This window comes from Oenanthe melanoleuca, chromosome 2 (assembly GCF_029582105.1).
Source record: "Oenanthe melanoleuca isolate GR-GAL-2019-014 chromosome 2, OMel1.0, whole genome shotgun sequence".
NCBI lineage: Eukaryota > Metazoa > Chordata > Aves > Passeriformes > Muscicapidae > Oenanthe > Oenanthe melanoleuca.
The window spans coordinates 80,370-94,641 of NC_079335.1; the positions used below are offsets into that span (position 1 = coordinate 80,370).

General features: G+C 57.6%; 1 protein-coding gene across 11 annotated transcripts in view; it reads right to left on the reverse strand.

Moving 5' to 3' along the window:
* Window positions 1-488: 488 nt before the first annotated feature.
* Window positions 489-14,272, reverse strand: part of SCRIB (scribble planar cell polarity protein) — a 129,340-nt gene continuing 115,556 nt past the window's right edge. For 5 of the 11 annotated variants that reach the window (XM_056483033.1, XM_056483034.1, XM_056483032.1 and 2 more), the window contains 5 exons: window positions 8,852-8,991; window positions 7,579-7,616; window positions 6,133-6,207; window positions 3,638-3,689; window positions 489-2,554 (listed from right to left, as the gene is read on the reverse strand). In XM_056483033.1, the coding sequence (XP_056339008.1) occupies window positions 2,373-2,554; window positions 3,638-3,689; window positions 6,133-6,207; window positions 7,579-7,616; window positions 8,852-8,991 (487 nt within the window). In that variant the 3' untranslated portion in view covers window positions 489-2,372. Of the gene's footprint in view, window positions 2,555-3,485; window positions 3,519-3,637; window positions 3,690-6,132; window positions 6,208-7,578; window positions 7,617-8,851; window positions 8,992-14,272 lie in introns of all 11 variants that reach the window. The other 6 variants (XM_056483036.1, XM_056483035.1, XM_056483043.1 and 3 more) reach the window with 3 other exon arrangements.

A 14,272-nucleotide genomic window follows, 5' to 3' on the forward strand; every position in this document is an offset into this window, starting at 1 on the left:
GGAGCCAAGCCCTCTTCCAGCTGTACCTGCCACACAGGTGGAAGAATGAGGCTGAGGTCTGGTACTACCGTGGCTCTAGGAAAAGGAAATCCACCTTCCTGACACTGCTCCTCCTTCCCTAGGGGGCACAGCACGGTGCCCATCCATCCAGCCAGACTCAGGAAAACCTGACTGAGCTACAGGAAATGGGTTGGTTTTTATCACTCAACTATTTTAAAAACTTTAATAATGTAAACAAAACAGTGTTTGGGTTTTTGGAGTTTTTTTTAAACACAGGAAAAGGAAAGCTAAGACACTGAAGATCTTGCTGTGTTTCATATTGGTTTTTTTCCCATCCCTGAATAGTGATATTCTCAGAGCTGGCAGTAATTTGGGCGTGCATTAATCCCTGCTCCCAGAAGCAGGAGCATCTTTGCTGGATTATGCAGTGAGTAACAATCATCACCCAAGTACTGGAATTGCAGACTTCACACAGTGACTAAAGGCTCTAAAATGTAAAGTAAACTTTATTATCCTTGAACCACAAAATAGATTTCTTTGGTTGTACAAATTTCACTAGTTACAGTCTTGATGCGCTAATTTTCCCTCAGAGTCTCTTAGGAGAGAACAGGAGAGAATCCAGAGCCTGGCACCAGGTACCGCACAGGGAAAGGAGAGAAGAATCACAAGTTAGTCACCAAAACCCAGCCAGGATTGTTTCCAAAACTGCTGTTGTTAAAAAGCAAATGCTAAAATTAGATTTAAAAAGGAAAAGCTCAAATTGCTGATGATGGAAGCAGCTGCAGCTGCTGCTGTGAGATTATCAGAGTTTCCCCTTCACAGGTCTGTAAAATCAAAACACACGGAGTCAGTTCAAATGATCCGCTGGATTTTGGCATGAAAGGAGAGGCTCAACTAAAAAACTGCACCCAAAACTCTGCACCCAGCTCTTTCCTTCAGCAAATGTACAAGCAGATGTGCCTGTCACTGCCCAGCCCCTGTGAGGCTCAAGGTCCAACCCTGGTCTTACTGGGGAGTCAGAGAGCACCAATGGACAGGGACCGGGATTGTGCCGAGCTTGGACCTTCCTCACGGTTAGAGGCAGTGAAAGAAACCAGAAGGGTTGTTTCCCCTCACCAGTGGCAGCAGAGGCTGATGGCAGAGCTGGGAGCAGCAGCTGTGAGCTCCACATACAGAACCTGCTCACAGCCCTCGTTCCACGTGTGGAAACCAGGGCTCACACCCCGCTCATTTCTCATTTTCCCTTTTCCCTCTTGCATGGGCAAACGTGCATTTTCCGTGTCCTCCGTGGAAAGGGGCCCGAAGCCAACGAGCTGGCAAAGTGGAACTGTGTAGTTATTGCAAGGCACAGGCCAGCCCCATCCTGCTCCTGGTGCTGCTGGTGCTCCTGGTGCTGCCAGCCCACAGCAGCCCCCGTGCTTCCCTCTCCACCTGCCGCCAGCGTGGTCACTCAGCACTCCCCAGCAGTGTCTCCCACTGATCCTCTAACTCCCACCTGACCCAGCAACGCCACATTCCACCCACCCCCAGTTCCTGAACTCTACCCACTAAGGTACCTGCTGCCACACCTCCCACCTCTGCACCGTGTCCTGCTCCCCACTGCTGCCACACCCCCTCACCCCTGCTACGGCTCTGGGCTCCATCCCATTGCTGCCCCAGGGCTGCAGGAGACAGACTCCCCTCTGTGTGCTCCTGCAGTGCTCACAGTGTGTGACCAGGGGCATGTCACCACCCAGGGAGGGACCTGTCCCCAGGACAGGTGGCAGAGCTGCCTCTGGGTTCCTGGAGCACAGAATGCCAGTGGCAGAGGGAGGCACTTTGCTGAAATTCTGGTGGTTTTTTTTTTCTTTTCCTTCTTTTTGCCTCCAAGCTTCCCATTCCCAAACACTCCCAAAGGGAAGTGAGGTGACACAGTGCAGGAGGTGGGAGGAGATGCTTTTTGGCAAAAGACTGGAAATTAAATAGGAGTAAAGGCAGGCTGGGCCTTCCTCCTGATCCCACCAGAGGAGAAGCTCCTTTTAACCACTACGAAACCCGAGCTGAGGCAGTAACAGCTGGAGCCCAACACACTCTCACACTCCTACATTCTCCCTGTCCTACCCTTCCCCACACACAATATTTACAGGCTAACAAGCTGCCCACTGTCCTGGCCACCCTTCCTCTCCATCTGCCAGCAGTCAGTCCAGTGTTGTCCCAGGTTTGGGAGGTGCCCCAGTGCACAGCTGGTGAGACACGAGGGCGGTTCACAGCCCCGGAGGAGTCAGTTGGCCACAGGGCCACGGGCAGCCCAGAGCCACGCAGTCTGCAGGCAGGGGCAGCCTGGGGCTGTCCCTGAGCACAGCAGGGCTGTGACAGGCCGTGCCAGGTGTCACCTATGTGGGGACAGCGGTCTCCAGGCTGCGCCGGCCGTGCCGCAGCTTGCGCTTGCTGCTGAACAGGGCCACGTCCTCCAGGGCTGGGGGGGCTGCTGCTGCTGCTGCTGCTGCTGCTGGGCCCCGGCCTCCCAGAGCCTCCTCCTGCTCCTGCTCGGGCTGCCCGTCCTGCTCCCGGGGAACTGCAACGAGAGGAGAGACAGAGCTGAGCACAGAGCTCTGGGAACTGCAACGAGAGGAGAGACAGAGCTGAGCACAGAGCTCTGGGAACTGCAACCACAGGAGATGTGAGAGCTGAGCACAGAGCTCTGGGAACTGCAACGAGAGGAGAGACAGAGCTGAGCACAGAGCTCTGGGAACTGCAACGAGAGGAGAGACAGAGCTGAGCACAGAGCTCTGGGAACTGCAACCACAGGAGATGTGAGAGCTGAGCACAGAGCTCTGGGAACGAGGAGAGACGAGCACAGAGCTCTGGGAACTGCAACCACAGGAGAGACAGAGCTGAGCACAGAGCTCTGGGAACTGCAACCACAGGAGGAGACAGAGCTGAGCACAGAGCTCTGGGAACTGCAACGAGAGGAGAGACAGAGCTGAGCACAGAGCTCTGGGGACCAGCTGTGACACAGCTGGGACAGACAGACAGACACTGTCACAGGTGGGACAGACAGACAGTGTCACATCTCAGCTGTCACAGCTGGGACAGACAGACAGACACTGTCACATCTCAGCTGTGTCACTGCTGGGACAGACAGACAGACACTGTCACAGGTGGGACAAACAGACAGACTGTCACATCTCAGCTGTCACAGCTGGGACAGACAGACCCAGCCTGCAGCTCCAGCCCTTTTTCCTGACGTTCCCTGCCCACAGAGGCACGAGTGTCACATCTGGGTCCTGCAGCTGCAGCTGCTGCACAGCTGCTCCAGGAGGGATTCACTGCACTCCCTGTTCCAACAGCCCCCAGTGATGGAACCAGGCACCTGCAGCAGGTGGCACAGGCCAACCCTCCCTGCCACACCCTCCTGCCCCCTGCCCCAGGAAACCAGGCATGCTTTAACACAGCACACTGGAAAATGAGTTCTCAGTCACTGAAGCACAATGCAAGTGTCCTACCCAAAATGAACTGGTGAGCACGGGGTTTTCATTCTAGAACAGACAGAACAGGACATTGCTTCATGGTGAGGTGCCAGGGGGGTCCCACCAGCCCAGGGGAACCCTCCAGAGCCACACAGGGACGTGGCACAGCCAGGACTGCCTGGGCTTACCTGAGCTGCTCCTGTCATCCACGAATCTGAGGTCATCAGCTGCATCAGGGGACTGGAAGAGAAGAGCAGCTGTGGTCACTGACCCCTGTGACATCTGTGCCCAGCAACTCCCCACCTCCACCTCCCCACACCTGCACAGAGCCTGTGCCCCCACAGAGTGCACAGAATTCAGAGAATTCACAGAATGCACAGAGTGCAGAGTGCACAGAATTCAGAGAATTCTCAGAATGCACAGAGTGCACAGAATTCAGAGAATTCACAGAATGCACAGAGTGCAGAGTGCACAGAATTCAGAGAATTCACAGAATGCACAGAGTGCACAGAATTCATAGAATGCACAGAATGCACAGAATTCACAGAATTCAGATAATTTACAGATTTCACAGAATGCACAGAATTCACCAAATGCACAGAATGCACAGAGTGCACAGAATTCACAGAATGCTTAGAATGCACAAATGCACAGAATTCAGAGAATTCAGAGAATGCATAGAATGCACAGAATTCACAGAACTGACAGAATGCACAGAATTCCCTGGCACTGCCACAGTGGGGCCATGGCCAGAGGCTCCAGCACAAATCCCTCGTGCCTGAGTCAAACCCCTGCCTGGCCTGTGTGGAGGAGGAGAGGCAGGAACACAGAAGGCACCAAGTGTGAAGAGTGAAGAAAAAGGCCTCAAGCTGAAAGAGGGGAGATTGTTGGTGGATTTGAGAGAGAATCTTTCCCTATGAGTGGTGAGGCCCTGGCACAGGTGCCCAGAGCAGCTGTGGCTGCCCCTGGACCCCTGGCAGTGCCCAGGGCCAGGCTGGACAGGGCTGGAACCTGTCCCTGCCATGGCAGGGGTGAGCTTTAAGGTCCCTCCAAACCCAAACCATCCCAGGATTCTGTGAACTACTGCACTAATGGGAGAGGCCCACAGTCACTGCCTGAGGATCTGGAGGTGCAGCCTCCTCTGCAGGCACCTTCTCAGCTCCATGAAGACCCAGTGCTGCACCTGGGGAATTTTGGGTGGTCTGGAGCTGCCAAGGGGCTCCAGCAGCCACCCCCAGTTCTCCTGGAACAGAACCTGAGAGGGCACATCCCAAAGGAAGGCACTCCAAGGATATGAGGAATGGCTTCCAGGAGCAGAGCAATGCCACAGGGGACAGGTGTCAGTGGAGAGCAGACACCAAATAAAGTCAAACTGCCTGAGAATCCCCAAACTGCAGCTCTGCCACAGCCAGAGTCTTTGGAGTGACATACCCTGGGCTGGGATGTGAGCTGAGGTGAGCCCAGCGTGGCACTGCTTGCTGGGGTATGTGCTGCATGGTCTGTATATAACTAAAACCCTCACCTAAAACCACTTGGACAGAGGGCAACTGCTCCATGGTCTGTATATAACTAAAACCCTCACCTAAACCCACTGAGACACAAGTATCTGCTCCATGGTCTGTATATAACTAAAACCCCCACCTAAAACCACTGAGACACAAGTATCTGCTCCATGGTCTGTATATAACTAAAACCCCCACCTAAAACCACTGAGACACAGGTGTGTGCTGCATGGTCTGTATATAAAACTAATAAACTCACCTAAACCCATTCAGACACAGGGTATGTGCTGCATGGTCTGTATATAAAACTAATAAACTCACCTAAACCCATTCAGACACAGGTATGTGCTGCATGGTCTGTATATAAAACTAATAAACTCACCTAAACCCATTCAGACACAGGTATGTGCTGCATGGTCTGTATATAAAACTAATAAACTCACCTAAACCCATTCAGACACAGGGTATGTGCTGCATGGTCTGTATATAAAACTAATAAACTCACCTAAACCCATTCAGACACAGGGTATGTGCTGCATGGTCTGTATATAAAACTAATAAACTCACCTAAACCCATTCAGACACAGGGTATGTGCTGCATGGTCTGTATATAAAACTAATAAACTCACCTAAACCCATTCAGACACAGGGTATGTGCCCAGAGCACCTCCAGGGCATTCCATGACAAAGCAGGTTAAACCAGCCCTTTTAGGAAGGAGAAGCACCCCACCATGGCATCCACTCTCAGAACCAGGTGCTCACTGGCAGCAGAACTACACCCTGAGAACAGCCCCCAGCTGCTCCTGGGGCAGGACACCAGACACAGATGGGAAAATCCACAGCTGGAAATTCACATCTGCTCCAAGCTGCCATTTCTGCCCATCATTTCTCTAACTCCTTCCTCCCTTTTAGTTCTCATCTTGCACTTAAAAGTATTTCAGGAGCCATTCTGGTGAAGATGCAGGTGTTTTATATCTGCAAAGCTTTTGTCATTCATTTCAAAATCATCTGGACCAACTTTTTCCTAATTCCATTGGCTGAAGGCTCCAATCAGTGTTCAGCAAGAGTGGTGCCACTGCCCCTGCACAGGCAAGGCCTCTACAGAGGGCTCCCCAAACCCCTCAGCTCTTCCACTAAAGCAAGCCCTGGCCTCTGCAGGAGGCTCAGCATGCAGTTTGTACCTGGATTTCGTAAACAGGTTTGGAGGAAGGAATAGCAGCAAATTCCCGGTAGTCAAACTTCTTTTCAGACAGTGACTAGAAGGGACAGCAAAGGGAGGAAACAGAAAAGAGAGAGTGAGGGGAGAGGAACAGGTGGAGAGGCAGCTGAGCAGAGATCACAGCAGCAGCAGAGGGACGTGGTCAGGGAGGCAGGAGAGGCTGGGCAGAGCCAGGACAGAGGCTGGAGAGGCTGGAACAGGGGACATCCCTGGGACACCCCTGGGACATCCTCAGGGAGAGGCAGGAGAGGCTGGACAGAGCCAGGACAGGGGACACCCCTGGGACATCCCTGGGACACCCCTGAGACATCCTCAGGGAGAGGCAGGAGAGGCTGGACAGAGGCTGGAACAGTGGACATCCCTGGGACACACTGGGACACCCCTGGGACAGAGGACATCCCTGGGGCATCTCTGGGACACACCTGGGACATCCCTGGGACACACTGAGACACCCCTGGGACAGAGGACATCCCTGGGGCATCTCTGGGACACATTGGGATATCCCTGGGACACACTGGGGCTCCCTGGGACACTCCTGGGAATCCCTGGGACACCCCTGGGACACACTGGGACATCCCTGGGACAGGGGACATCCCTGGGTGTCCCTGGGACACCCCTGGGGCTCCCTGGGACACACTAGGACACCCCTAGGACATCCCAGGTTTCTGACAGCTGGAGCAGAGTCAGAATTTCAGTGCAGAGCTGCGTTAGGGTGTGACCTGGCAGGACAAGGTTCCCTTTACACAGCTGAGACCTGGTCTGTCTCACCAGCTTTTACAGCTCTGTGCAGCAATGTCCCACGGCACTGCTCAGGCTCAGGAAAGGAAAATGCTGATTGCAGCTGAAGGTTTTGTGCTGTTGAGGAAATACAGGGCCAAGATCCCTGAAGTGGAGTGAAAGGATTTCTGAACCCAGGCAAAGGCTTTCTGAGGAAAAATCTGGGGAAAGGATTTCTGAGCCTGGGGAAAGGCCCATAGACCATGGTGGAAATCCTTCTGAACCCAGGCAAAGGCTTTCTGAACCTCAGGGAAAGCCCTCTGAGCATGGGGAAATGATTTCTGAACCTGGGAGAGGATTTCTGAGCGTGGGGAAAGGCTTTCTAAACCTGGTGAAAAGCTTTCTGAAGCTGGGAGAGGCTTTCTGAGCACAGTGGAAACCCTTCTGAACAAGGAGGTGAAGCACCACAGCAAGGATGACAAAACAGGGAAGCATGGTGCCACATGGCAGCTGCAGCAAAGGAGGTGCCTCTAGCAGGAATCTGGCCAAGCTGCATGCACTGAGCCCCCACCACTCCCTGCACCCTGCAGCCAGCCCTGGCCCAAGAACCAAGTGGGGACCCACAGGAGGAGGAAGCAGGGAACCCCAGGACTGAGGAAAGGTGAGAAAAGCAAGCAGGAGAGTATCATACCAGCCTTCCTGGGGAAGTGACGTTCCTGGGGCTGCAATCTGCAGGAGGTGACAGAAGAGCACAGTCAGTGACAGGCTGTGTGACACTCAGCCCAAAGCCCCTCCCTCAGCAGCACTTCAGTGTGGGGGCAGAGCCTGCCTCCTGCCCTCCCAACAAACTCTTCCGCTGCTTTCTCACACAAGCTGGGTGCTGTGTCCCCACCCTGGCTGCTGGAGCCTCACCTCCACCTCAGGTGCTGCCACAGGTGAGGCTGCAGGAGCTCTCCTGGCTCCGTTCTCACCAGGTGAGGCTGCAGGGCCCTGCCTGGCTCCGTTCTCACCAGGTGAGGCTGCAGGAGCTCTCCTGGCTCCGTTCTCACCAGGTGAGGCTGCAGGAGCTCTCCTGGCTCCGTTCTCACCAGGTGAGGCTGCAGGAGCTCCCCTGGCTCTGTTCTCACCAGGAGGTTCTGCAGGGCCCTGCCTGGCTCCATTCTCACCAGGTGAGGCTGCAGGAGCTCTCCTGGCTCCATTCTCACCAGGTGAGGCTGCAGGAGCTCTCCTGGCTCCATTCTCACCAGGTGAGGCTGCAGGAGCTCTCCTGGCTCTGTTCTCACCAGGTGAGGCTGCAGGAGCTCTCCTGGCTCCATTCTCACCAGGTGAGGCTGCAGGAGCTCTCCTGGCTCCATTCTCACCAGGTGAGGCTGCAGGAGCTCTCCTGGCTCCATTCTCACCAGGTGAGGCTGCAGGAGCTCTCCTGGCTCCATTCTCACCAGGTGAGGCTGCAGGAGCTCTCCTGGCTCCATTCTCACCAGGTGAGGCTGCAGGAGCTCTCCTGGCTCCATTCTCACCAGGTGAGGCTGCAGGAGCTCTCCTGGCTCTGTTCTCACCAGGTGAGGCTGCAGGAGCTCTCCTGGCTCTGTTCTCACCAGGTGAGGCTGCAGGAGCTCTCCTGGCTCCATTCTCACCAGGTGAGGCTGCAGGAGCTCTCCTGGCTCCATTCTCACCAGGTGAGGCTGCAGGGCCCTGCCTGGCTCTGTTCTCACCAGGTGAGGCTGCAGGGCCCTGCCTGGCTCCATTCTCACCAGGTGAGGCTGCAGGAGCTCTCCTGGCTCTGTTCTCACCAGGTGAGGCTGCAGGAGCTCTCCTGGCTCCATTCTCACCAGGAGGTTCTGCAGGGCCCTGCCTGGCTCTGTTCTCACCAGGAGGTTCTGCAGGGCCCTGCCTGGCTCTGTTCTCACCAGGAGGTTCTGCAGGGCCCTGCCTTCCCCCCCAGCAGCAGCAGGTCCCTCCCTCACCTTCCAGCGGCGTGGGGGACGGCGTGGGCGCAGGGGAGGGTGACTCTGCCAGCTGCTCCAGGGGGCTGCGCTTCTTCCCCTCCTTGGACTTGGCAATTACCATCTGGGCCTTGAGAGCGTCCTGCTCCAGGGACTTCATCCTGCCAGGAATGGAGGGGACAAGAGGCTGTGAATGCCTGCCCCGGGGGGACAGTGCCACCTGTGTGTGCAGGGCAGTGCCAGTGCCAGTGCCAGGGCTGAGCACAGGGGCTGCACAGAGCCCCAGGGCCCCCGGGGCAGGCAGGGGACAGCTGGGCTGGCTGCCACCCCAAACACACAGACACACGTGTGAGCACCTGTGTCAAACACTCAGAGCCTGGGGACTGTCCCAGAGCCACAAACAGCACAGGGACAGGGCTGGGGACAGTCCCAGAGCCACAAACAGCACAGGGACAGGGCTGGGGACTGTCCCAGAGCCACAAACAGCACAGGGACATGGCTGGGGACAGTCCCAGAGTGTCACAAACAGCACAGGGACAGGGCTGGAGACAGTCCCAGAGTGTCACAAACAGCACAGGGACAGGGCTGGGGACAGTCCCAGAGTGTCACAAACAGCACAGGGACATGGCTGGGGACAGTCCCAGAGCCACAAACAGCACAGGGACAGGGCTGGGGACAGTCCCAAAGTGTCACACACCAACAAAGGGACAGGGCTGGGGACAGTCCCAGTGTCACAAACAGCACAGGGACAGAGCTAGGGACAGAACTGCAGGATCACACGAGCAGGACCAGCCCTGGGGGCTTTGCTCCAGCCCTGGGGGCTCTGCCCTGCTCTGTGCTCCCTGAGCTGCACCTTGACCTTCCTCAGCCTCCAGGAGAGGCCAGCCTGGGTGGGACCCTGCTGAGGGTGTCCCTGCCCGTGGCAGGGGATGGAACAAGGTGATCTCCCAAGCCCACTGTGGGACTGTGGCACAGCTGTGCAGTGTCTCCAGCCCTCAGAGCTGTCTGTTCCCTGCTCCCCATCACTCAGCCCAGCTCCCCCTGCTCTCAGACCATCCCAGCCCTGCTCCCCCTGCTCTCAGACCATCCCAGCCCGGCTCCCCCTGCTCTCAGACCATCCCAGCCCGGCTCCCCTGCTCTCAGACCATCCCAGCCCTCCTGCCCCTGCTCTCAGACCATCCCAGCCCGGCTCCCCCTGCTCTCAGACCATCCCAGCCCGGCTCCCCCTGCTCTCAGACCATCCCACCCTCCTGCCCCTGCTCTCAGTCCATCCCAGCCCTGCTCCCCTGCTCTCAGACCATCCCACCCTCCTGCCCCTGCTCTCAGACCATCCCACCCTCCTGCCCCTGCTCTCAGTCCATCCCAGCCTCCTGCCCCTGCTCTCAGACCATCCCAGCCCGGCTCCCCCTGCTCTCACACCATCCCACCCTCCTGCCCCTGCTCTCAGACCATCCCAGCCCGGCTCCCCCTGCTCTCAGACCATCCCACCCTCCTGCCCCTGCTCTCAGACCATCCCAGCCCGGCTCCCCTGCTCTCAGACCATCCCAGCCCGGCTCCCCCTGCTCTCAGTCCATCCCAGCCTCCTGCCCCTGCTCTCAGACCATCCCAGCCCGGCTCCCCCTGCTCTCAGACCATCCCACCCTCCTGCCCCTGCTCTCAGACCATCCCACCCTCCAGCCCCCCTGCTCTCAGTCCATCCCAGCCCAGCTCCCCCTGCTCTCAGACCATCCCAGCCCGGCTCCCCCTGCTCTCAGACCATCCCAGCCCGGCTCCCCTGCTCTCACACCATCCCAGCCCAGCTCCCCTGCTCTCAGACCATCCCACCCTCCTGCCCCTGCTCTCAGTCCATCCCAGCCCGGCTCCCCCTGCTCTCAGACCATCCCACCCTCCTGCCCCTGCTCTCAGACCATCCCACCCTCCAGCCCCTGCTCTCAGACCATCCCAGCCCGGCTCCCCCTGCTCTCAGACCATCCCAGCCCGGCTCCCCCTGCTCTCAGACCATCCCAGCCCTGCTCCCCCTGCTCTCAGTCCATCCCAGCCCAGCTCCCCTGCTCTCAGACCATCCCAGCCCTGCTCCCCCTGCTCTCAGACCATCCCAGCCCAGCTCCCCTGCTCTCAGACCATCCCAGCCCGGCTCCCCCTGCTCTCACACCATCCCAGCCCAGCTCCCCTGCTCTCAGACCATCCCACCCTCCAGCCCCTGCTCTCAGACCATCCCAGCCCGGCTCCCCCTGCTCTCAGTCCATCCCAGCCCTGCTCCCCCTGCTCTCAGACCATCCCACCCGGCTCCCCTGCTCTCAGACCATCCCAGCCCTCCTCCCCTGCTCTCAGACCATCCCAGCCCTGCCTCAGGCTGGCACAGGGACACCGACAGGAGCATGCAGCTGCGGGAGGGGCGGTGCACACCTGCATTGGCCTCCTGACCCTCCTGGCCCGCTGGAGGCGTGGCTCTGCACTGGGCTAGCCCTGGCCCCGGGAGCAGGAGCCCGCTGCCGGGACTGGTACAGCTTCCTGGCCAGATCCTGCTCGTACTGTTTAACACTGTCTTCAAGAGCTGAGGATCTGAGGAGGAGGAGCAGCAGAGGGAAGAGGAGAGGAGGAGGAGGAGGAGGAAGAGGAGGAGGAAGAGATGATGGTGATGAACATTGCAGCAGACAAGAAGAGGAAAAGAAAGAAACAGGTACAGGAACACAGCCTGGAGAGGGGAAGGACGGCTCTGACCCTGGTCCCAGATGTGACCCTGCCCAAGCCTGGCCCCTGCAGGAACCCCGGGGGCAATCTGGGATGGGGCCGGGAACACCAGAGCCCCCACAGCCAGGGCTGGGAGGAGCAGGGACAACTGCAGCCCCAGGGGAAGGCTGGGGTTAGAGAGCCAGGCTGAGGCTGTGGGGGACACTGAGCTCGTGCTCCATGGGACAGGAACAAACTGGCCAGGCACACGACAGCCAGTGTGTGCCCTGGGACGTGTAACTGAGGGTCAGTGAGTCCCCAAAGCAGCGTCTGTGAGGGGAAAACTGCCCAAATGCTCGTGGGCACAGCTGGGCACCCCTGAACCCCCCTGCCATGGGCTGGAGTGCCAGCACACGGGATGGCTCCCAGTGCCACAGGGCAGGGGCATAGTGGATTTTGGGCAGGAACCCTTCCCTGGGAGGGTGGGCAGGGCTGGCACAGGTGCCCAGAGCAGCCCCTGGGTCCCTGGAGCTGTTTCTCCAGGGCTGGAGTGCCCTGGTTCCGTGGAAGGTGTCCTGCCATGGCAGGGGTGGCACCAGACGAGCTCTAAGGCCCCTCCACCCCAGACTATTCCACTGTGGGCTGTGTATGGCCAGAACACCGTGTCACATGGGGCTGTGTGTGTCCCCACAGAGCACGGGGGGGCTGGGGAGAAGGAGGGCACCACAGGTCCTGGCACAGCACTGGCGACACAGGGAGAAAAAGGAAAGCCCAAGGAGGAGCAAACTGCTGGGGCCACAGTGACAGCACAGAGCAGAGAACTGCAAAGAAGCAGAAGAGAGGAGATTAGAAAGGGAGGAACGAGCCCTGGCACTGCAGAGAGCATGGTCAGTGGGGCTGAGCCCGTGCGTGGGGCTGTGCACAACGTCCCTGCAGCACAGGGGCCTGAGCCAGGACCTGTCACAGCACTGAGCCCCTCCAGGGCTGCCACAGGGACCCTGAGAGCACAGGGTGCTCAGGGACACCCCTGGCAGCAGGAGCAGCCCCTCCCTGTCCCACAGAAGGGGGCATAGTGCAGTGAGTGACCCCTGCCCAAAGCAGCAGCCAGGCCCTGCTCCACCAGCTGCACTAAAGCTTTGGGGAAGCAAAGTGGAGCTGGAAGTGGAGCTGAAGCCCTGGGTTGATCCAGCCCAGAGGGTGGATCTGACAGCTCAGGCACCCCTTGACAGGCACCCTCTCCTCAGGAGGCTCTTCTTCTGCCAGCCTCATTTTCCATGGACAAAACAGCTTAAGAGAGTGAAGGTCTGGGAGGAGAGATCTCTCTCCTGCCCACAGTGGTGCTCCACACTCACCAACCCTCCTCAAGTGTCAAGTGGAACTTTTACTGTGCCCTGAGCAGCTGCAGCCATGTCCCAGATGGCCCAAGACCATGGGCAGATAAACAAAAACACTACAGGAACAAATCACATCATCACATCACCTAGAAACATCCTCTCTGTCCCCTCCCAGCTTTTCCAGGTTTATCTGCTGGAAGGACTCTTCTGGAGAAGCAGAGTCCTGAGACTGGAGCTGCACAATGGACAGCAGCAGGGTCCCTGCTTGAACTCTGCTCTGAAAGGGGCAACACCCTGTTCCTGTTCTGACACCATCTCCAACAGAGCTTCTGTCACAGCAGCCCTGGGGACACTCAGCTGGGGCATGGATAAAGGTTACAGATGTCAGAACCTCCCCAGACCTGAGGAACCTGCATGGATCAGAGCTGGCAATGCCAGGAACCTCCCCACACCTGAGGAACCTGGGAGGGACTGGAAGCCCTGCAGGTGCCCCTGGGAAGGGATGGCACTGGGGCACTGAGTGTGCATTTCCAGGAGAGCCTGGCTAAGTGTGTGCAGGATTCTGGCTCCGTGGTGCTTGCACAGTGTCCCACTGGTGGCTGCTGTGGGCACTGCTGCACACAGACAGCTCTTCCTGAGACTGAGAAGTGGTTCCAGCCCTCTCCTCTGCAGCACAGGGAACTTGGGGGGCTCTCCAACCTCTTAGGGGAGGACATGGCAGAGCAAGGTGTCCCTAAAGGGCTCCAAGACAGCTGGAGGGAGACTGTGGACAAGACCTGTGGTGAGGGGCATGGCTCCCACTGCACAGAAAGGGTCAGAGGGGATTTTGGGCAGGAATCCTCCCCTGGGAGGGTGGGCAGGCCCTGGCACAGAGATGCTGTGGCTGCCCCATCCCTGGATGTGTCCCAGGCCAGGCTGGACAGGGATGGAGCAGCCTGGGACAGTGGGAGGTGTCCCTGCCATGGCAGGGGGGGCACTGGGTGGTCCAGATGGTCCCTCTCACCTGAGGTTCTGTGAAAAGCAGCTCAGAGAGAACTTGCTCAGAGCCCCAGAACATCAGTGCAGCTCTCACTGAGGATCTGCTCTGCAGTTCTCCATTCTCAGAGCCTCCCCAGGAGCAGGAGCCCCACGACCATCCATGTCAAGCACAACCACTGGAATTGCTCACGGGATCCCTCCAGTCTTATCTAAAACCCTGCTCCTCTCCAAGCCTCACCCAAAGCCCAGAAGAGACAGCTCAGACTGTCCTTTGAATGTCTCCTACAGGAACATCAGGAGAAGAGAAACTATCAATGGGAGCAGCCTGACTGATTTAGGAAGGAATTCTGTGATGCAGTAAACGTCTGGACTAGCTTCAAGTCTTAATTATGAATTATGAAGTTCTCTTTCTTCCAGAGCAAGTTTTAATCACTGTTTCATAGCTGATGGAACAGCTTGT